Source organism: Anabrus simplex, chromosome 1, assembly GCF_040414725.1.
Source record: "Anabrus simplex isolate iqAnaSimp1 chromosome 1, ASM4041472v1, whole genome shotgun sequence".
Lineage (NCBI taxonomy): Eukaryota > Metazoa > Arthropoda > Insecta > Orthoptera > Tettigoniidae > Anabrus > Anabrus simplex.
In genome coordinates, this window is record NC_090265.1 from 605935150 (window position 1) to 605958999 (window position 23850).

The following is a 23850-nucleotide window of genomic DNA, read 5'->3' on the forward strand; positions in this document are numbered from 1 at the left end:
AGTGTTGGTTTACACTGATTGGCAAAATTAATGGATCACTTGAATTTTCAAAGGAAGAAGCATGTTAAATTGTGAAATATTTGTTATTTACACTGATTTTCATGAAAAATTTATCCAACTGACTAAGGGTAGAGATAACAGACAGATAACATTACTTGGATATTTTTTTAATGAAAATAATGCATGAAAATAATAAAACAAATGTTTTGCAATTTAACATGTTTTTCCTTTGAAAATTCAAGTGATCCATTAATTCTGCTGGTCAATGTATATTAACAAGGAAGACTAAATCTTTAATCTACTCAGTTATTCAGGTTTACAATGCAGAAGAGTGATGGATGAATGAACACTGATCTTCTGCGGTGCCATCTCTTGTAGTTTATGCAAAGGTCAAGAACTATTTGAGGTTCTTGAACCAGCAAATGCCCATGCATGTTCTCAGACATATCTATATTATTTTGTGAGAGGCAATGTTAATTTAAGTTATTAAGTCTCCAAAAACTGTAAAATGTAGTTAAGAGGGATGTAAAACCAGTAATGCTATTACTGTATTAATAGTAGCCGGCATTAATTAACATGCATTTCTGAATCACAACAAATGACATTTTGTAAAGGGTTTCAGAATAACACCTATTTTAATTTTAAATTACTAACTTTTCATAACTGTGAAGCAAATATGGTGTAAATAAGAACATAAATTTGAGAGCTAATGTAAATTTCTAGTCCAGTAACAAATGTTAGGAAAACATGCATGTTCTAGGGGACATAACTTCCACATATCATGCGATACCAGAAAACTCACGGTGTGGGGGTGCATCTCGAGATGAAGGACGAGTGCCCACATAGCCCTGTTGGCCAGTATAAATGTTCTTATAGAACTCCTCATCTGTCTCACCCAATGGCACTGAAATTAAGTATAAAATACTTAATTTCCAAAGTAAAGATCTTTAAATAATAGAAATGAAAATTTTCTATTAATCATCAAGAAATAACAATTCTAGCAGCTACGAAATTAGAATAACCTTGTGAACAGAAATATAACAACACAATTGGTCTATATCATGTGCTATAAGGGCAAATCAAACAAAAGTGGGCCAAGATGTGAATTTATTTTGTTGTTATTGCACTGGTTACCTTTAATATTTACAACTATTACTGAGGCACGAGAATCACTGACTATAAAAAGCCTCATAAATTGGAACCATTGCTTCGAATGAAAACCATGGACAAGCTGGTCAACAAAAGTGGATATACAGTAAATACGAACACAATATATAACTGTGTGGGGGAAAAAATGCTAGGAAGAAGAGCATACAAGCAAGATTGTATTTTTATATGACTTCTGATATCGTGATTATAGGGACAGGATCTCTAATTTTAGAAGGAACAAAAACCATAGGGATGTACATTGGCGATAAATAAAATCCCAACACCAAGAAGACATTAATTTAGAGGAATGCAATTTAGGCTAAGCAACTGTCTAGGTAATATATTTCTTTGATTAAAGTTTGCAGGTCACAAGTTCAAGTATGCACAAGATGACATGTGACATAGTGGTACATTAATAACTGCTGTACTTGCCATGATTTTGAATGCAAGCATGCAAACATGCATGCCTTGTGTTGTACAGGTGCCATATGTCATTTTGTGGAGTAGAGTTCCATGTCTGTTGCACTTGGTCAGTCAAATCAGCAATGGTTATTGCTGGTATGGATTTGTCATCCCATAATGTCCTATATGTGCTGACTGAGTGGAAAGTCCAGTGATCTTGCACGCAAAGGCAACTGGTCGACAATCTGTAGAGCAGGATGGGTGACAGCAGTGGCATAAGGATGAGTGTTATCTTGTTGCAAAATACCCTGTTAAATACTGCGAATGAACGGCAGCACAACCGGTTCAATCACCAGGCTGACGTACAAATCCACTGTGAAGATTCTTGAGATAACAAAGAGTGTGTTCCTGCTGTCAAAGGAAATCACCCTCCAAATCATAACTCTTGGTGTAGGTCCAGTGTGTTGAAGACGCAGGCAGCTTGGTTTGAAGCACTCACCTGGCCTCCTCCATACCAACCTACTGTCATCACAGGCACCAAGATAAGAAATAGCTCTCATTTGACAACACAACAGATCTCCACTCCACCCTCCAATGAGCTCTAGTTTGACACCACTGAAGTAACAAATGGTAGTGATTTGGAATCGGTGGTATGAACGCTACAGGACGTCTGGCTCGGAGCTGTCCCTCAAGTAATCAATTTGTTACAGTTTGCTGCGTCACTCTGGTGCCAACTGAAGCTCTAATGGCTAACGCAGATGCAGTATGATCTACCCCAGCCATGTGGAGAATATGGCGGTCTTCACTCTCTGTATTAGCCCATGTGTGGCTGGACCCTGATCTTCTCAAGACAGTGCTTTCCCGTGACCATTGTTACCAACACTGATACACTGCAGATATATCCCTGTCTTTCTGCACCTTCTACTAGCCCTATTACACAGCCTCGATCAAAGTAAGCTTCTGATACTGCTTTTTTCTTCTTCTTCTTCTTCATCTCCTTAAAGGCATGTTTGACTTATACCTACTCCACAACGTCAACACCAGACAATGACTAACGCTCACAAAGCGTACAGCGCGTATTTAAAGGTCATAATGGCACTACCAACACCACTTTTCATTAACTAGCACACAAATCTGAATAGTTGTCTTCTTAAAGAAGTGTAAACACGCCTCCCGAATTTCGTTTATCTAGTATAACTCCTTCTCTATGTTGTGATTTCATTTCCCACCAGTGAAATATTTGATTAAAAAATCTTACATCTCCTGGCCTGGATTTAACTGTAGTAGCTGCCTTGGTGAAAAACCAATGACAATGTCATGGAACTATCAAGCCTGCTCAAAGGTCTGGCAGATGATCTAGGTGATGCCAGTGTGTAACTACAAGAAATTTGGTGCAAATACAGGAAGCAACTTCTATCTCTCCTTCGAAGGTCTGCTATACGTCTTAAATACAGACAATGAAATAAAATGTTCACCATAAATTCAGCAGAACGCCTCATTATAGCACATATCCTACAGACCTGACTGAATCATACAAACGCACGTCAAGGTCGATGTGGTGATAATTTGGTCATGTTAATGACAGGATACTCTCTTTTGATTTGCCCTTATAATTCAAGCAGAGGTAGTAAGAAAACATCCAATAAGAATATGAAATATCAGAATAAATTAAAATATTTCTATACACACGAATGTACAACAAATTCTTACCTCCAGCATCAGACCACTTATCAACTTCATGAGTCATTTTCTCGCATTCCTCCGTCAACTTGCGAATTTCTTCCTTTAACCTTTGAACCTTCTGAACCTGTATAAGATGAGAATGATAACTTAAATTACTTTTCACAGAGGTAAATACAATAAATCTATCAGTCATAGTACTCATCAGTGTAAATAAACTTGTTCGTTCGTTCGTTCATTCATTCATTCATTCATTCATTCATTCAACAACAACAATAATAATAAAGACCAGGCGATAGATGAGGTGAACTACCTACTTAAAATATACTAAACGATCAAAAGTGCCCAGATATCTGCTCAAAACTGTCCTCTTACTTTGTAAGTGTCCCTCAGACATACTGCCCTCTAGAGGACATAAATACTGTATGGGATGAGCAGATCATTCTTCCTACAGTGTTGTAACAGTGTAGTTAGTGATGCAAGTTGTTGTAGTCAGGAGCAAAGTCATCATTCTAGTTCATCCCAGAGGGGCTCGACAGGACTGAAGTTGGGGCTCTAGACTGGTCAGTCCATTTACGGAACCTTAATGTCTACAAACTACACATGAACCGAACCCACTGTACAGCAGGGAGCGTTGTCATGTTGGCAAATGCAGTTTGAACCTGTTCTACCACAGACAACATGCAGCTGGTCAAAATGTTCTTATATTCTTTTGGTTTTAATGTGTTTTGTGGTATTATGCAAGGACCAAGTCTCTTATAAGAAACCACTGCCACCACCAAAGCTCACTGTGGGCATTCTACAGGCTGGCATGTATCGTTTGCCTGGCATGTGACATACCCAAATTTCCCATTTGACTGCCATTTGATGTAACATGATTTGTCCCTCCAAATTACATGTCTCCAGCCTTCCACAGGCGAGTATCAGCATTCTTTATGCCACCAAATGCAGCAGCACTTAGCATTCACAAGCGAAAGACTGAGTTTAGAGGTGGGTGCCTGAGCCTTGAACCCCAGGCTTATTTCTATCGGTACACAGTCATGGCGTTAGCTGCACAATTAGTGACACTGAGGAATTCACGAGTAATTGTATAACATGGTGTCATACAATTTTCCCATATCACCTTGTTTAATACTCAACGGTCCCTGTTATTCCACACATTTGGCTTACCTTGCTGTGGTTTAGTTGTGGTTGTCTCTTCCCGTTTCCACCTAATAATCGCATCCCCAATAGTCAACAGGGTTCTGTCTGATTACTTACTGATGTGGCAGCCAATAATCATTCACATTCAAAGTCACTATCCTCCCTTGCTCCACCCAATCTGCAGGTAGCTCATACGAGGTCATAGCGACATCTAGGCTCTAGTTTACTTGTACACAAGAGTGTCCGGATATTGTTGATCAGACAGTATATTCATCATTTAACAAACAAGGGATGATTAAAAAAAAGTTAATTTTAACTTCAGGAAATTTTTGTTTCCAATAAATATATATGATAACATAGAAAACAACAAAAGAGAGGACAAGTTTGCTGAAGACTACTCAGCAGCAGGTACTGAAGCAAACAAACACCACCACCACCACCACCACCACGCCATCACCTTCACCTTCATCATTCTGGTGAAAAAGTTAACAAGATTAGCTTCAAGATTTTTAATCATAGATGGAATTGAGAAGCTTAAGTGGGTACTTTCCTAAAACAAACACTGTACTTAGATGCTCTTCATATGCAATATTTCTTGCATCTGCCAAGTCTTCAGGGTACATGGAAACAAGATATTTTGTTTTTGTTTTTGTTTTCAGTTTGTCATTATCTAAGCCCATGAAAGTCAAAATTGGTGAAAAAATCACATATCAGTTCAGAACCAGCAAATCTAGTCTTCAAATCTGCCTTGAAGAAAGTCAAAACAGGAAAAATTACAGAAGACTTTAATTCATTTGTTGCTTCTAGTTGTTGAAGCCTGCTTTGCTGCATACCAGTAATGAAGTGAGAGAAGATGCCAACTGCTTCAGCAACTAGTTTTCATTGCTGCAAAATGATTTCCTATGAATCTCGTAAGTTTGCACCTCATCAGTTTTCTTTCCGCTCATCAAGTAAATCTTTAATACATTCCGTCTCAACACTGGGGTAAATCCCTTTCTTCCTGAACCACGTGTTTCCTATTATTAGTTGGTTCCTGTTCTTGATTCTTGTTGCATATCCATATGGCCCCAGAATTTCTTCTCTTTAGATCTCTCATTATGTAATTACTTCATTGTCTTCAATATATTCCTCCATTGCTTCAAGGAACTGTTCTATATTCTCTTCTTTATTTCCAGTTTCTGGAGCACATACTTGGAACAGATCTCATGTTTCTGTCTCAAACTGTATCCTTACTATGATAATTCCATCATTGATCTTCACCTCTTCCACATAGCCCAGGTATCCTTTCTAACATTCATTTTCACTCTGTTTACTGCATCCTGTCCTCCACCGTGAAACAGCCTGTACTGCTCTATCAGTTTTATTTCCCCCTCTTCCTCTCAATTTTGTTTCATTAAGACCAAGGTTGGCTATGTCTTCCTTTCTCATGAACTTTTCAGCTCTTCAGTCTTGTCCGCAAGGGTTAGGGTGTTATTATCCTGATTCGAATATACTGTGAAACTGGTCACCCACTTCTCACAGCACCCCCAGTACCTAAATAAATGGGCGTCACTTACAGGGGCTGCCCTAACATTTTCAGATTATAAGTAAAAATTACTTAAGAAATTTAATTTAATTTAATTACCTTTACTCAATTATCAGTACTTCCCAACTCTGGTGATTATATTTGCAAACTAATTGTGTTTTAATTTCTCTCATTTTGTTACCATCCTATGAGAATACAATTATTTCTAACATCCTACGAGGATACAATTTGGATCAGTACATGAAATATTGCAGACCACCTGCTTCAAACTTGTATTTCCTACCTGGCATTTAATCTTTGATCAATATCACTTGAATCTGCAAAATTTTGCAGTTAAGGCTAAAGTCATACATCTCTCTTAAAAACTATACATTTCTGTCTCTGAATGGCCTATGCCAAACTGGCCTTCAACAAGTGGTCTATGTAATTTATGGAAGAAAAAAAAATACAACCCTGTCAGTCCACTTAAAACTGACGTGTGATAAACTGATATAACTTGAAAACAATATTCTCTCACCCATGGGTAAATAATGCAAGTATTGAGCTCAAAAAATTATTATTATTATTATTATTATTATTATTATTATTATTATTATTATTATTACTACTACTACTTGTAATGTATGGCTATGAAGTGTTTACATCAATTTAGTATTATTATTAGGTAATATTTATGTAGTTTATGATCTCAGTATTTGTGAGGTTATGTCATGAAACATGTACTGTAGGCTATATAAACATTTATATGAGTTCAATTAATGTAAGAACCTGTATAAAATTTATTATTACCTGTATATATGATTTGTAATCCACTACAGAATTTTAAAACACACTGTAACATCCTGAATGGCACTAGATCAGACAAGATGATGGTAGAATATTCTGTACATTATAACCACGTTGTTAGGCACTCGAGAATTTTCAAGATGGTATTTTTTGTAATGTATCTTTCTAGAAGCCAGGCCAGGCACCTATATAAGGGGACGATCTTGACAGTAGAGATGAGTTATTGTTTAGTAGAGTTATGGTTTAACAGGAATATATCTGTAATCTTGTGCTGTGTTGAACTGACATGCTGTGGCAGACAGCAGACAACTGTTTCAACTGTATTTTAAGGTTGTAACTTCCATGTGCTGTGATAGGCAATTGTTAAAATGACAGCTTTGTTGATATGTGTATTTTGCTACTAACAGCAGTTGATTAGGTTATGTGTATATTTCTGTGAAGTTAAAGTGAAGTAAATAAGTGTACCAACTGACAGCATTTTGTGTGCATCTTTGTGGATACATCAAAATGCAAGCCAAAAACCAATTTTACATCATCTTTCACTGTAGTTGAAATCTTTCAAACCATGCAACAAAAAAACTGCCTTTGACGCTATAACACCAAAGTAAGCTTGCTTGTTGTTTTAAGGGGCCTAACATCTAGGTCATTGGCCCCCTGAAGTAAGCAGCCAACATCTCTTTTCTTGGACCACTGTAACATGTCTTCTTTAGATCTTGAAACAAATAAAACTATCCAACAAAAAGGTGCTGAAATTATAACCACCCCAATGCTGAACATGTACTAGAGCCTTCTTGTTTCCTGAACCCAGGAGTACTGTACAAAACAATGTTTGGACTCAAACAACGGTAGACTATTCCCACAACTACATCCCAGAATGTACCCAATTCTCTGTACTGTACTTGTGGCAAGACATTCATTGGGACTCTTATCACAGAACACAAAAGAATCTTCATAACCACCAATGAAAGGCAAAAGCTAATCTAGTCCTATCTTTAGGTTACAATTTTTTTCCCACCATTGAAGTCTGGGTAGCTAGCTTGCTTCCCATTACTTCATTGTCTTAATTTACTCTCCCAAAATTCATATTCTTCTGAGTATCACATGACTGAAAAATAAAGTTATTCGTCCTATGTTCCACTAACTACTTCTATGGTTTTTGTAGACTGGTGGTGGTAGCGGTAGTGGTGATGTTTACTACCAGTATTTTAAGAGAAAGTACAACAGGGCAACCAATCTTCTATTAAAACACTAATCAGAGGGGAAAAGAAAGGGGTTCCAAAACTTCAAAAAATGAAGGTATCAGCAAAAGAAAGGGCTCATAGAGGGCATGAATATGAAACCAAGTCATGATATCAAAGTAATGTTTCAGAGGAAATCAATAAGATCCTGTTTGTGAACAAATACAAGAAACAGTTTTTGTTGGATGTTGGATGTTTTAAGTTTTCTTTCTAAATTTTTGTAGTTATGTAACTGTATCAGATATTATTTTTGGCACTTGCTCTCTAGACCAGTTGCTTTTTGAACTTATAACAAGAACACTTAAGCAGACTCTTAAACTAGCTATGCCACGGGTTACCATATACTGTTGCAGTAGCGGTGATTAGAGGGGAGGTAAGGAGGAGCCCCTTTTGCAGAGAAAACATTAGATTTGTATTCAATTTTATCTGTCTGAAACAAGGAATTATGGGAATTATCAAAACAAACAACTTGTATAAGCCCTGTTGTCTTATCAAGTAATTTTTTCCTTTATTTTCTTTAATTATTAAAAAATTGTTAGCGGAAAAATGCATAAAATATTGTTCCTCGTGGCCAACCGATTTGTATAGCAGGAGTATATTTTTTTTGCCAAGGTTATGGACACTGAGGTACGATTCACTCACTTGCAGCGCACATTCATCAGTTTGGCAGCCTCTTTAGTGTCTGTTAGTTTCTTAGTGTGTAGTTAAATACCAAACGATTTTTAATTGTGTAATAATGCCATACTTCTATTTAATTGTAATACATGTGTAATTATTGTTCCTTTGGTGAAAGTTTTATTGTATAGTACTGAATCAAAATCTCACAAAACTATTATTACTGTACTTAAGTTGGTAGGCTGTCAACCTTTATCTGTGTCGAAATTCACTCAGAAAGCATAAAAACTTATTTTTGTAGGTCTTTCTTAAGTTTTTATGTATATAGCCCCCCTCCCGCAGCTACATCCCACATACCTGGGCACTTTGTTGTCTGTACATTCTTTTGCCCCTCTACTTCTAATTCCCAATCACTGCTACTGTACTGTTGCATAGAAACATGCTATATTTTAAATGTGCAACAAATATCAGAAAAAACTGGCACAATATGACAATTTCTTCTATCTTTAAAACAACTTAAAACTGCTCATAAAATTTAAGAGAGCATTTCCTAAAAAAAATATTGTATTTACCATGTATGTGAAGAACTTTAGCAAATTAATCCAGTGTGCTTCCAAATGAGGTATTGCTTTTCATACTTTGTACAGAAATTCCATATAATGAACTTGTACATCTTGAATTATTCACGGTTTCTAAATATATCCTTGAGGGAATTCAACGCTAAGCCGTCAACATCAAACTATTGAGCATGCAGCTGCGCGGTTTGGGCCGAGTGGCTATCAGCTTGCATTCGGAAGATAGTAGGTTCAAACCTCCTTGTTGGCAGCCCTGAAGATGGTTTTCTGTGGTTACCCATCTCACAGTCACTTTCTTCCCACTCCTAGCCCTTTCCTATCCCATCAACACCATAAAATTTATCTGTGATGGTATTTTCTTTTTAAAAAGAAAAAAGCACTGAACTTAATAGGAGAAGTAATTTTTTTAAAGAGAGGATATTTAAAGATGTTAGTAAATGAAAAGCAGTTGTCTCTTTACCAGGATGTACATAAATCTATCAACAGCTGAAGCTAAAAGCAAGTAAATACTAAACTTAACCAAAAAAACAGCAAACAAATCTTAAATTGAACAGTACTGATAAGTAATTACTACATAATTAGAACCCTCTGGAGACTGCTGTATCTTTTAATTAGTTAGAAGACAAAGGATGATATACCAAGCAATCACTTTTTATAAGTAACCCAAAAGTATTTGTTGGTACCTTGACAGATCCTACAAAACTGATGAAACTATGCACACGATAGTTTACTTTCTTGACCAAAATAACTCTTATGTAGGTCTCTAACAAACCCCATGTGTCTGTGACATGCTCTGATGTATTGTACTTGGCCTGGTAACATAACGAAGAGATCTGTGAAGTAAACGGGCACATAATACAAATTGCGCTAACAGCCTTGCATCTCGGTCAGCAAACAGTATTCAATCACAGTTGATGAAATGTTGCCTCGTGTAACTGCACCAAAAACTATTTTTCATATGCATGAATCATTTATCATAAACTAGATCAGATTTTAAACAAAACAGGACTCACATTTTCTTGTGTTAGTTGGGCAGATTTTTTTTTTTTTTTTTTTTTTTTTTTTTTGCTAGTGGCTTTATGTCGCACCGACACAGATATGTCTTATGGCGACGATAGGGCAGATTTCCGATAGTGGTACGGCAGTACTCAAACTAAAGTTAAAAGCTACAATAGGAACACATTATGCTACCAATATTAATTGTTGTCAATGATGGAATATATGACCAAGTGGGTACAATACGAGACATTTCTTAAAGACCCAACACACTATCCAATTTGTTGGGCAGACCAACTGGGAACTACACACTGCTCAATTTAAAGGGCTGATTTGTCAGTACAATCAAGATCTTGGAAACCAATGCAACAAACAGCATTCGTCACTTTCGATCTGAATTTTTTAACACTGGAATTGCATCAACAGCAATTCACTTCATCCAATATAAGGAATATGTGGGCAAGAATATTGACTGTTGCATTTTTTTCAAATGATTTGCATAAATTTTTATGAATCTATGAATGTTTTTCTGAATTACTCAGTATGATGAAACCTTTAACAGCAAAATATAATACTAAACTTAGAGAATCCGTGAGTGCAGAAGAAAGACTGAAGGCCAGTTTACACAATGACATTAGGTGTTGCAACCAGTTTCATGAAAGTAAACTCATGGATGGCTGTTTAACTGGAGACACTAGTGCATACTGTAGTTTCATGATATCTTTTACAGTTTTCTTCAGCATTATCAATTTATTAGGGACTGCCTGGCCGAGGTGGTCAAGGTGTGCTCGGTTCACCCGGCAGGATATGGGTTCAATTCCCCGTCAGGAATTGTTCACAATTTTAGGTTTGGGGCTCTCCACCTAATCAATACTTGTATAGTGTTAACTAGCTGATGTACCCGTGCTTCGCTACGGGATTGTCAGAAAGACTGACTTTGTCGCTTTCCTAACTGAAGTAAACATAGGTCATTACAGAAACGTCAGTAGGAAAGTAGCGATTAAAAGCAATGTTATCATATAAAATACTCAATCAAATGAAAAACCGCACATTTTCTCACTTTTAACAAACAGTACTACGGTACCGATCTAACAGTCCAAAGTTCCAGAGGCTGCAGACAGCCGTGAACACGCATCTGCGATTATTCCCTTAAATGTCCGGCTCTATGGCTAAATGGTTAGCGTGCTGGCCTTTGGTCACAGGAGTCCCGGGTTCGATTCCCGGCAGGGTCGGGAATTTTAACCATCACTGGTTAACTTCCCTGGCACGGGGGTGGGTGGGTGTATGTGTTGTCTTCATCACCATTTCATCCCCATCACGACGCACAGGTCGCCTACGGGAGTCAAATCAAAATACCTGCACCTGGCGAGCCGAACCTGTCCTGGGATTTCCCGGCACTAAAAGCCATACACCATTTCATTTCATTCCCTTAAACATGCACACTGCTCATTCCAATCAGTGCCTCAAAGTAGGGATTGAATAGCTCGAACGCTATGATGAACCAGTGTGTTATGTACCAGTAGTATCAGAAAATTTACGAACCAGACAAATGGCATGCTAAAGAAGAAAGTTATCTAACTCCCCAGCTACTTCCCACCAATATTCAGTAGTTACACTTGGTACGACCGGGCGAGTTGGCTGTGTGGTTAGGGGCACGCAGCTATGAGCTTGCATCCCAGAGATATTCGAATCCCACTGTCGGCAGCCCTGAAGATGGCATTCCGCGGTTTCCCATTTTCACACGTAAGGCAAATATAAAAAAATACTCGGTACGCATCAGTAATCCTATCTATCGGAGATGAGTGGCAACAGAAGATACAAAGCACATCACAACAAACAATGGTCAATGTAATGTTACTGTTGATACATTTTATGAGCTTTCTATATTGTAGGCCTTCACATTTAGTTTTCTTTCAACTCTGTGATATTAGGACATTTTATAAAAGTATTTATAGCACAGATTGTAGTTCCTTATTCTCAGACTTTACATTCCGATTTTCATTAAATCCTGTTTACCCCATTTTCTCGTGACTCGGTGCTGATATGGACTTAGTAACAACAATCCAAATTCATGAATATCTCTGTGATCACAGCTGGTACGGTAACAATGTAGAAGACATAAATGATGGGAAATTTTATATTATATACCTTTAGTTATGTAGTATTTAGATACGACCACTAATAACAATTATTTGGAAATGAAATGTTAGGCCTTCCCTTAAACTACCATTTCACTCAGTGTAAATAAAATTATTAATGACCTACATTATAACAACTTATTCCCCGACTTTACATACCGATTTTCATTAAGATAGGACCACCAATAACATAAATATTTGGGAATTCCATTTTAGGCCTTCCCTTAAAGTATTTTTTTCTCAGCGTGAATACAATTATTTGTGGCCTAGGTTGTAGCGACTTATTTCCCGACTTCACCTACCGATTTTCGTTAAGATACGACCATTAATAACATTAATATTTGAGAATTAAATTTTAGGCCTTCCCCTAAACTACCATTTCACTCAGCGTGAATCAAATTATTTATGGCCTAAATTATAGAGTCTTATTTCCTGACTTTGCATATCGATTTTCATCAAGGTATAATTACTAATAACAAATATTTGAGAATTAAATTTTAGGCCTTCCCCTAAACTACAATTTCAGTCAGCGTGAACAAAATTATTTATGGCTTAGATTGTAGCGACTTATTCCCCGACTTTGCATACCGATTTTCATTAAATTCTCTTCACCCATTTTCTCGTGATACGTGTACAGACAGACAGACAGACAGACAGACAGACAGACAGAAATTACATAAAAGTAAAAAGTGCATTTCTTTGTTACTTTGGACACAACTGATACAGAAATACCATTCTTTTTAAATTCTGAACAATGTAAAGACAAAACTCTTATATCTAGATTATACTGTATGTATCTATGTAACCTACAATTGCGATATGAATAACTTATTTTACGTAACCTACAATTGCGAAGTGTTGAACTATCAATACTGAAATGAAACTGATAAGATATGTCTCCGTCAGGAAGTCTAAAAATTTTAGATTTGAGATTTCTATTTCCAGAGGTGCACTTGGCTCTGAGGTTCACTCAGCCTACACAAAAAATGAGTACCAGGATAATTCCCGGGGGCAAAGGCAGACGCGCGTAGAGCTAACCACTCTACCCTACGAAGTGCTGAGGTTAGGGATAGTGGAAGCCTTTACCTTCCACCCCTCCAAGGGTCTTCATGGCCTGTACGGAGAGGACTTAGCTTTGTTTTTATTATCAATTTATTATGGATGTTCACATCTTTGCAGCACCTAAAGTTGTTGCAAAGATGATGCTAGTGACACTAAAAGCTGAGAAAAGAAAGGAAAGAAAAGAAAATATGGAATGAATAAATAGATCACATTTAAGATGTCCAGTGATCTTAATGAAAGAGATAGTTTTAGAAGATGCTATAACTATTGAAAAACGTATTTTGGAAAATTTTTCTCAGGAAGGAATCAACAATATTGAACTAGGGAATTCTTAGTTTATAACTTTCTTCCATACTACTACCAGGCTTTTTACTATTCCCTGCCTTTCTGAGATCATCCACATGATTTCCTTTCAGAGTAGATTCAAGTGTACTATTGCATTTGACTTAATTTTCAATATTTTCATTGTTAAAATTCCATAAACACATTTTGACTGTGTACAGGTCAAAACATCTCAATATTTCTTCACAAGTTCCATTTCGAGTTTCATGAAGTAGTATAAGTGGCCGAAAGTTGTCATACCTTAGTATCACAAATGCATTTCACGCATGTATATTCAAATAAAACAAGAGTTATGATTCTTAGCTGCAAAACCTAGTGACGTCGTGTAAACTAGCCTTAATAGTGACATTCAGGATTTTGATGACATGTAGGAACTATGAAGACTTTAAATTTAGTGCAGCAATATCCCCACAACTTTTATTAGCTACATCATCAAAGGCTAATTAAAGGTTAATTTAAAAAAAAATTCTAATAACTAGACCAAGGAATTTTTATGTATGCAGTATAAGTTGCTAAAATATGCTGGATATGAATAACTTATTTTGGAAACTATTTTCCTCAGATTGGCACTCAGATATGCATTAAAAATTAAAAGTAAGCAATTTATGAATCTCTTTAGTGCAGTTTTAAATTATAATGAATTGGAGTATAATCTAGAAATTAAGGTCTAGCAGACAGGGAATGAAATATTCAAATAATTCTAAAACAGGGTGCCTACAGATTTGAGTAAACCACTTTTCATGACTTTCATGACTATTTCCTAAAATATTTCATGACTCGGTCAAAACAAGCAATAATGAATTAGAAAGAATGCCCACAACTCGATCTTTTGGTAGTTTCAACAACTGTCCTCACTCGCGTAATTTCTTTCTAATTAGTTTTACGAGGGCAAATAAAAAAAGTAAGTTACAGTTTCCAAGTTATGGCCATTTATGAAACCACCTATACATAGGCAACACTGCTATGACAACATGCAATGTAAGTTCACTTTTCCACGTAGTCCCCTAGAGACTGTAAACATTTCTCGGAACGGTCAATCAACTTTTCATTCTGGATATGTAGAAATCACCTCCAGCGCTATGTAACCACCTGGAGACAGTCCGGGTCCATGGCTAAATAGTTAGCGTGCTGGCCTTTGGCCACAGGGGTCCCGGGTTCGATTCCCGGCAGGGTCGGGAATTTGAACCTTAATTGGTTAATTTCGCTGGCATGGGGACTGGGTGTATGTGTTGTCCTCATCATCATTTCATCCTCATCACGACGTGCAGGTCGCCTACGGGTATCAAATCGAAAGACCTGCACCTGGCGAGCCGAACATGTCCTCGGACACTCCCAGCAGTGAAAACCATATGCCATTTCATTTCACCTGGAGACAGCTACTTTTACCTCCTCATCATTTCGGAATTGTCGTCCATCTAGATCCTTTTTCAGCCTACCGCACACATGATAATCACATGGTGCTAAGTCTGCACTGTATGGAGGATGCTGCCATACCTCCCACTTGAATCGCTGCAAGAGTTCGGACGTTTGGTGGGCCATGTGAGTTGTTTGCGTTATCGTGTAACAAAATCTCACTGGTGCTCAATTTTTGCCGCCGCTTTTCTTTAATTGCCTTACGCAACCGGTTCAACGTTTGATAATATGAAGCCAAGTTGATTATCGTGCCTTTCAGCATAAATTTCGCGTGCACTAAACCCTACATGTCAAAGAATGCTGTTGCCAAAACCTTTCCTGGTGAAGGTTGGACCTTGGCCTTCTCTCGTGGTGGTGATGTGGTGTGCATCCATTTCATCGATATTCTCTTTGTTTCGGGGGTGAAGTGGTGGACCCACGTTTTATCCTGTGATGATTTGCTGCAGAAACTCGCTACCCTACACAGAATACCATTGCAAAAATGCCAGTGACAACTGGAAACGTTGTCCCTTGTGAACATCGGTGAGCAGACGTGGGACCCATCTTTGACACAGTTTACGATAACCAAGTGGTGCTGGTGAACAATGGAGAACACACTGCCATACGAATGTTCAGCATGCTGGCAATTTCTTGCAGTGTCATGTGCCGATTCTCTCTAATGATCCCATCCACATGGTCAACATTTGCAATGGTATAGGATGCTGCGGGCCTGCCTTCGTGATATTCGTCTGAGAGATCCGTGCGTCAAATTGCCTACAACACTTTACAATACCTGGGCGAGAAATTGCATGCTCACCATATGCAGCAGCGATTTCACAATGAATGTCCATGCAAATGGGCCGTTTAGCCCATAGAAATCTGACCGTGGCATGTACCTCCAATTTGGAGTGAACATCCAGTTGACGCACCATTGAGCCTAGTCCGCTCTGCACACACAACACGACTGGATACCACACCTACCTTCCTATCGGACGTGTCAGCAGTTACTGTAGCTCGCTCTGCATTGGCCAAGGTCATGAGACACAGCGTGCTCTTGTGGCGAGTTAGTGTAACTTACTTTTTGATTTGCTCTCATATTATGTTATATTTATTTTGTAATACATTTAGCAGCGTAATTACTAAAAAATATTGCACTTCCAATGATACACATTAAAACACTACCTACTTATATTTATTTAGTAATTAATTTTGAATTAGGGGTGTCAGTATGTTAATTACAGTATCCAAAAGTCCTATTCTCAAAAACATCTTAATTATTATTCAAAAGTCTTACACTTTCAACCATATGATAAAATATGTGGTTTAGAAAGAACAACAGCAAATCCAGTACACAATATAGTTGGGGTAACAGAAGGATGAAGACAGTAATCGATTACTTTGTGGTGGAGAGTGAAGTCGCAGTTGATGGATGGCTCGACTGGGAGAAGATCTGGCGGAGACCATCAAGTGGTGGCAGCAATAATGAGAGTGAGAAAAATTGAAAGAATAAAGGAAATAAAAGAAAAGTATGGAAAATAAGTAGATAATGAAACAACAAATTCAAGCAATGGAAGTTGGAAATGTGGAAGGGTCCAAGTTTAAAGAGACATTTATAAGCCATGCAGAGAACACCTGTCTTAGAAAATCTGTAAGAGTAAAAGAAAAGGAGACAACATGGTGGAAAGAAACAATAAAGGAAGTTGTGAATGAAGACAAGAAAGCAAGGCAAGAACGGAACAAAGATAAAAAGGAAGAATGTAAAAGGAAGTATCAAATAATTAAATAGAGATGTAAACACTTTAGTAGAAAAAAGAGGAAAGCTGGGAGAAATTCACAAGAGAGATGGAAGAGCTTATAAAGGGGAGCAAAACGATGCTATGTGGGCTTGTAAGAAGCATGAGAAGAGTATACACAAAGCTGAGCAAAGATGAAGGTTGAGAGTTACTAACATAGCTAAAATAAATAAAGAAAACATGTGAAGACTTTTTTTTTTGCTATTTGTTTTACGTCGCACCGACATAGATATGTCTTATGGCGACGATGGGACAGGAAAGGCCTAGGAATGGGACGGAAACGTCCATGGCCTTAGTTAAGGAACAGCCCCAGCATTTGCCTGGTGTGAAAATGGGAAACCACGGAAAACCATCTTCATGGCTGCTGGCAGTGGGGTTCGAACCCACTATCTCCCGAATACTGGATACTGGCCGCACTTAAGCGACTGCAGCTATCGAGCTCGGTGAAGACTATTCTGACATATTCCTGAATGTGAGAAATAATGTGCGAGAGGCAATAGTGGTACAGTATGAAGACATGGAAAACTATATAGCAATGTTAACGGTGGAATCAAGAGTTAAAAGGATAAAAATTATGAAAGCAGCTGACATTGATGAAATCCACATGGGGCTGATACCTAATGGAACAAAATTAAAGAAAAAAAATAGTGGAAGGGGAGAGGAAGTTGGAGAAGAACCACAAATGCCCTGACCCAGCTGGATAATGAGAAATCATGATGATTAAAATAAATCTGTTAATGAAAAGCAGGATAGCACTGATGGGTTATTCAATGTAGAGACTAGTAAACTTCCCATATCTTTTCTTCATTAGCTATTTTTATGACCTGAAAACAAAATTCAGGACTTTTTTCAGGACTTGTTACCAAAACTCCAAATGATTACTTTTTCATGACTTATGACCTGTAGACATCCTGTAAACAGTACTTTTACTGTGAAAATGTTAGGCTACCATCGTTTAATCATAAGTTTACAATAATACTTTTAGAACAAAGGCACTGAAGTCTACAGGGTCTAACACTGTGGTTAGCCCGTTTGAGACCAGTTGGTCAAAAATTTTTACGATCAAAATGTTGGCCGGGAGGTGCTGCAGTGCTCGTATGGAGTGAGGGCATATAATGCTATCGATGGTGAATCTTATGTCGGATGGAGACGTAAAGCTTTGAGCAGACCCCTTGGTGTTATCCGACAGAAGTAGGCTACATGCCTATACTGGGTTTCACCCTTTCCCTACCTCATCATCATCTCATATCCAGACGTGCAGGTCGCCTATAGAAAGACCTGCACCAGGCAAGCCGAACATGTCCTCAGACACTCCCGACACTAAAAGTCATACAAACAACAAAAAATAAAGGTTGGATAATTTCATCAGTCCAATAACTGTCGGCATGGTCATACAACGCCGCTGTCTCCTCTTCCTGCTCACTTCATCATCGATGCATCATCATTGATGATGTCTTCGATGTGGAGCTGTTGCTCCATATCCTCCACGATTAGCGGAATGCAGTTACACTTTGTTAATGGCAGTTGCATGTTTCAACATAAGCAGATCGCTTGATCTGTTACGGCCCAGTAGTTCTTAGACATTCCTCTTCTTCATACCCCAGGTAGCTGAGGGTCAAGGGCTTTTTTAGGATACATAATTTTCATCTTGTTCGTCCGCCTTCTCAAACCGAATCACTCGCTCACGCTGAACCTTTTCCACAATTGTCTCCTTCATGTAACGTGCTTCTGATGCGCTCATCTTTCTTCGAAACTCCTACCGACATTTTCAGAATCTTCATCATCATGGCATTTAGTCGATTCTTGTGGTGTTCATCAAATGTCCACTATTTTGAAGCGTAAGTCAGTGCAGGACTCACCACCATCAAGTAGAACTTCCCTTTAAGCTTCAGTAGCATGCTCTTATCACGGAACACAGGCAAATTTTGTTTCCACTTTAGCCAGCCTACAATGACCCTGTGATTTACATCATCACATCCAGCCAATTTTTCCACCACAGAGCCAGCAAGGTATGCAATTTTAATTTAACATTAACATTATCAAAAGACTACTTATTTATCAGATTTAACTATAAAATATTCAATTATAGATGTATAAATGCTTAAAAATGCTAAATTTCTGATTTCAAAAAGTTCAAATCACCACCCCTATCAATAGGCTATATAGTTTGCAAACAAAATACACAAACAACATCCAATACCAACTTCAAAGCTGCAAGCAAATATACTGCTCTTGTATTTGAATTAGCCTGCAGAATATTTTAACAATGATTCAAGACATGGAATTTCAACATTTTGGGACACAAACTTCCAAGCAAAACTTAACAGTTGTTGTAAAGGAGTAAAAATATGGCTTATATATCACGCAAACTTACCTAAATAATCGCCAAATGAAGAATAGGCACAATTGAACTCTGGTTTTATACATGCACTTGCCCTCTTATATAAGACATTCAAGCATGCAGAAATATACACACCTCCTTGTAAAGGCAAAACTTCCCAATTGTGATGCTAATATGGTGCAAATATCCCTCCTTGTTACCCATTACAATGGTACTTAATTTTTAAAAATGCCAGTAAATGTGTAAACTTTTTAGGATGTATCTGCATATCAGATAACTAGGTAAAAATCAAGCAACAAGCAAATCAGAAACTACTGTCGACCAAAATATTATGTGTACTCGAGTTTGGAGGTTGTTTATGAAATAACCAATAGGCCTACAGAAAATCCAGTAACACCATCATTTCCATTGTTTCATTCCATGATAGGTCATGTAGGTTTGGAATTTTCAATTTGTATTTTAAAATTTGTTTATCACAGGTAGAACGCATAAAGTGCCTAGTTTTAAACATGTCTCCACCGAGTGTCAACTTAAAGACATTGTTTCTCAAAAATCAGTTATTTTGATTAATACAACTTCCCCCATGAGGAGGCTGCCACAAGGACAAAGTATATCGACTACACAATATTTTGTCTTCTAAGTTTGAATTCAAATTTTAACACAATATACATTGGAATGTTTTATACATTGTTTGTAAATTTAAGAATTGTATGTTTCCAAGAAAAAAAAGTTTCTGTCAAATTTGTAGGGTACCTAATTTTTTCTCGGATCAAAGTGGTTGGAAAATTGTGTTCTTAGTCACGTGATTTTTATATAATCTACTGTTGTGCTGTATGACTGAAATATGTAAATAAATTTGCGGTTTTTTTTTTTTTTAATATGTTTGTACTGGGTAGAATTATATGGATCAATAGCTGGCCGGTGCAGGGAAAGCCCTGCAACATCATGCCGCGCTTTGCACGTAGTTGAATCGGCTTATTACAAGTTGCATGTACAGTAACATTTTTTTAGTTGTTTACTTAAAACATTCCTCCATTACTTAGTCATTACCTGTTATTAGCATTCAAACAAATTATATTAAGAGGTCAAGGAAAACATGTTCCATCAGCTTTTCTCATGAAGGCTTTGGCCCTCCAATGGCAGCTTTAAAAATGCTTTATTTTTGTTTTTGCTTTGTTTCTTTAGTTTTTAAAAAGTCTTTATTTGTGTATATCTATGTACAATATATACATTGGTTTGAGTCAGCTTACAGTTCATCACTAGAAATATCATCACCAATTTCTAATTCATACCAGAATCAGAAGTTTCAAGACGGACTCCAGCTGACTAGACTTTAATCTCTTCAGGAAGGTGGTCTTTTGCCCAATATTCCATATAAATTTCTATGGCATGTTTTATTCATTTTTTCTAGAGCTCATAGGTCTCTTACGTTTATGCCTTTTGCCTTCTCTTCAGCATTTGCTTGGTTTAGTTTGGCAATGTTGTTCTTTAAAAAGGCCCAAATCAGTTCTATAGTGTTCATTTCACAGTGAGCTTCTGGCAGCCTTGCTGTGCCCATGCCAAGAAACCTTACAATCTGTAATGCAGGAGCTCTGGAAAAAAATGGATAAAATATGCCATATAAATTGAAAAAAGAATATTGGGGAAAAGACCAGCTTGCTGAAGATACTGAAGTACAGCCAACTGTAGTCGTCTTAGAAGTTCTCATTCTGAAAGCGATTGATATGAATTAGAAATTTATGATTTTTCTATTTTTTTTAATTAGCAATTTTTACAATTACATCACACCAATACAGATAGGTCTTATGGCGACGATGTTATAGGAAAGGCTTAGAAGTGGGAAGGAAGTGGTCATGACCTTAGTTAAGGTACAGCCCCAGCATTTGCCTGCTGTGAAAATGGGAAACCACTGAAAACCATCTTCAGGGCTGCCAACAGTGAGGTTCAAACCTACCATCTTCTGGATGCAAGCTCGCAGCAGATGATTTTTCTAGTGACGAACTGTAAGTTGACTCAAACCAATACATATATATTGTACATAGTTACATATATGCAAATGAAACTTTAAAAATATATATATACAGCAAACACAACATGGAAAGCATTTTGAAAGCTGTCATTGGAGGGTCAAAACTCTCATGAGAAAAGCTGAAAGTGTTTTTTACATGACCTCTTAATACCATACGTTTGAGCGCTAATCAAATGTAATTATTAAATACCGGAGGAAAGTTTTAAGAAAACAGCAAGGCAAATGTTACTGTACATGTAACATGTAATCAGTAGATTCAATTTTAAGCGAGGCGCGGTATGATGTTGCAGGACTTTCCCTGCAGCGGCCAGTTACTGATCGATATCATTATACAAAATACAAATGCAAACTGGTATTAAAAAAGTGAATTCGTTTATGTATTTCTCAGCTGTACAGCATAACCTCACAGTGTGACCACAAATGCAATTTTCCAACTACCCCAAGCTCAGAAAAAGTTACCTTACAAAATTAATAACTTCTTTCTACGAAACATAAAAACATAAAATTCTTAAATTTATAAACCATGTATAACACATCCCAATATCTACCGTGTTAAAATTGGATATGATCAGATGACGGGTTTTTGAGAAACAATGTCCTAAAGTTGACGCATGAACAGGCACCTTTTGTGTTTTACCTGCAATACATGACCTAACATGAAATGAAACAAAATGAGGAAAATGATGGTGTCATTGGAATTTTTTGTAGGCCTGCTGGTTATTTCATAAACAACCTCCAAACTCGAGTGCACGTAATATTTTGGTTGACAGTAGTGAGACACAAATGGATTAAATAAGATGCAAAAACTTATAAAATAAGTAGGGATGTAAAATGGCTAAATTGATGTAAATGAGTAAGCTTTGCTAAATGTAACAGATAATTAAGAATGAAACACTGTACTACTGTGCTAACTGCTGGAAGAGCTTTCTTCTTTGTCAACAGTCTCTGAGCAAGATCTTGCTCCATTTCTCGAGCACTTCGTATAATAACTCGCAGCCTCTCTTTCTCACGTTTCAGCTCCAATTGCAGCCGGTTTTTCCTTTCCAGTTGTTGCTGCAATAATGCTGAAACAAAATTTTGGTTCATATTATATCATCATACATTTTTCTAATACTCAGAATGCACACTGGGGTCCGAAAGAACCCACTCAAATTTTAGTTATTAGTTGTGTCTTCATCTGTAACTGAATGACATTCTCTCTTCAATCTTAAGTCAGGCAACATTTTTATAGGGCACTTCTTATGGTTAGCAAATTACCTTTTAGGTTGGGTCTGCTGGACCCCAATGTGCAGTTTATTTTCAAATTAAAATCTGTGTGCTATAAAAGGGTTAAATGTTTCTATTTCACTGCAAACAAAGAGAATCACCTATCACCTCTCCTGAAGCATACCAATTTCCATTTCTAACTAAAAGAAACAATAATGTGGTAATCATCATATTACCTCACACCATGCTAAGTGCAGTTGAATGAGGCTCTTCCAGTGTTGCCTGTGTAGTAATGCCTCACTCTGTACTACTGATCTCCAATTCACTCCTCTTTCAGTTGGTCAAGTCATCTGGATCTTTCTAATAATCTCACAATACCTATGAATTTATCAATGCAGATCCATGGTGCATTTTTTTGTATTCATGCACATTACACGCCTAACCGTTTCTATATTGTGTTAAATTAATAAATTTCATTGTTTGTCCGTATTGAACCAAGATTACAATTTGGATCCACCTTATTCAAAACATAAAAACTGTTGTTTAGATGAAATTACAACATATATTTCAATCAGAACTAGTTTTGACGCCCCTCTGCGTCATCAGCTGATATAAGTTCTTTGAAAAATTGGCAATCACGTAAGTTTATCTACGTCAAATTGAACACAATTTAAAACCATATTAACAACTTAAAACTGTGTTACTATTATACTGTCTCAAAGTCCATATTTTCTACAGGTCCGAGACTTGCGAGTCTTAAACCATAAATTGATGAAAACATGTGCAAACCGGTTTGCTCACTTATAAAATAACATTTTAAGTTGTTAATATGGTTTTAAATTGTGGTCAATTTGACGTAGATAAACTTATGTGATTGCCAATTTTTCCTAGAACCTATATCAGCTGATGATGACGCAGAGGGGTGTCAAAACTTGTTCTGATTGAAATATATGTTGTAATTTCATCTAAACAACAGTTTTTATGCATTGAATAAGGTAGATCCAAATTATAATAAAAGTTGTTTCTATATTGATAACCTCAGCCTCTCTTCCACACATTTGTCCACTACCCCAACTCCGTTAGACATTCTTTCCATGATTTATATTTTGTTTTCTGCAAGATAATTTCACAAGTCAGCAGTTAACAAAGGTTCTTCCTTCGTAGTTTCCAGGTTGGTGTGTAAGAACAGGAATGTATAAAGTCTTATACGATCATTTTGATTCTGCTAGGAACTGTGGATGGCCTTCTTGGATATTGAAAAGGCATTTAATGCTCTGTACAGAGAGACAGAGTTTGGATGGAACTGAGAAACAGTGGTACTGTAAACAACATGGTGGAAATGAAAATGCGAACAGTTATGTCGGAGCACTGTTAGGAATGTCATATTGAGCTTGATAGCTGCAGTCGCTTAAGTGCGGCCAGTATCCAGTATTCGAGA

At 37.2% G+C, this 23850-nt stretch overlaps 1 protein-coding gene across 7 annotated transcripts in view; it reads right to left on the reverse strand.

The window, feature by feature from the left end:
* Positions 1–23850, reverse strand: part of LOC136857197 (TGF-beta-activated kinase 1 and MAP3K7-binding protein 2) — a 517262-nt gene that overhangs the window by 166998 nt on the left and 326414 nt on the right. For all 7 annotated transcript variants that reach the window (XR_010858511.2, XR_010858512.2, XM_067135661.2 and 4 more), the window contains 3 exons: positions 22107–22270; positions 3262–3358; positions 803–904 (listed from right to left, as the gene is read on the reverse strand). Coding sequence is in view for 5 of the 7 variants with exons in the window: in XM_067135661.2 (XP_066991762.2) it covers positions 803–904; positions 3262–3358; positions 22107–22270 (363 nt within the window). In the remaining 2 variants the exon portion in view is untranslated. The remainder of the gene's footprint in view (positions 1–802; positions 905–3261; positions 3359–22106; positions 22271–23850) is intronic.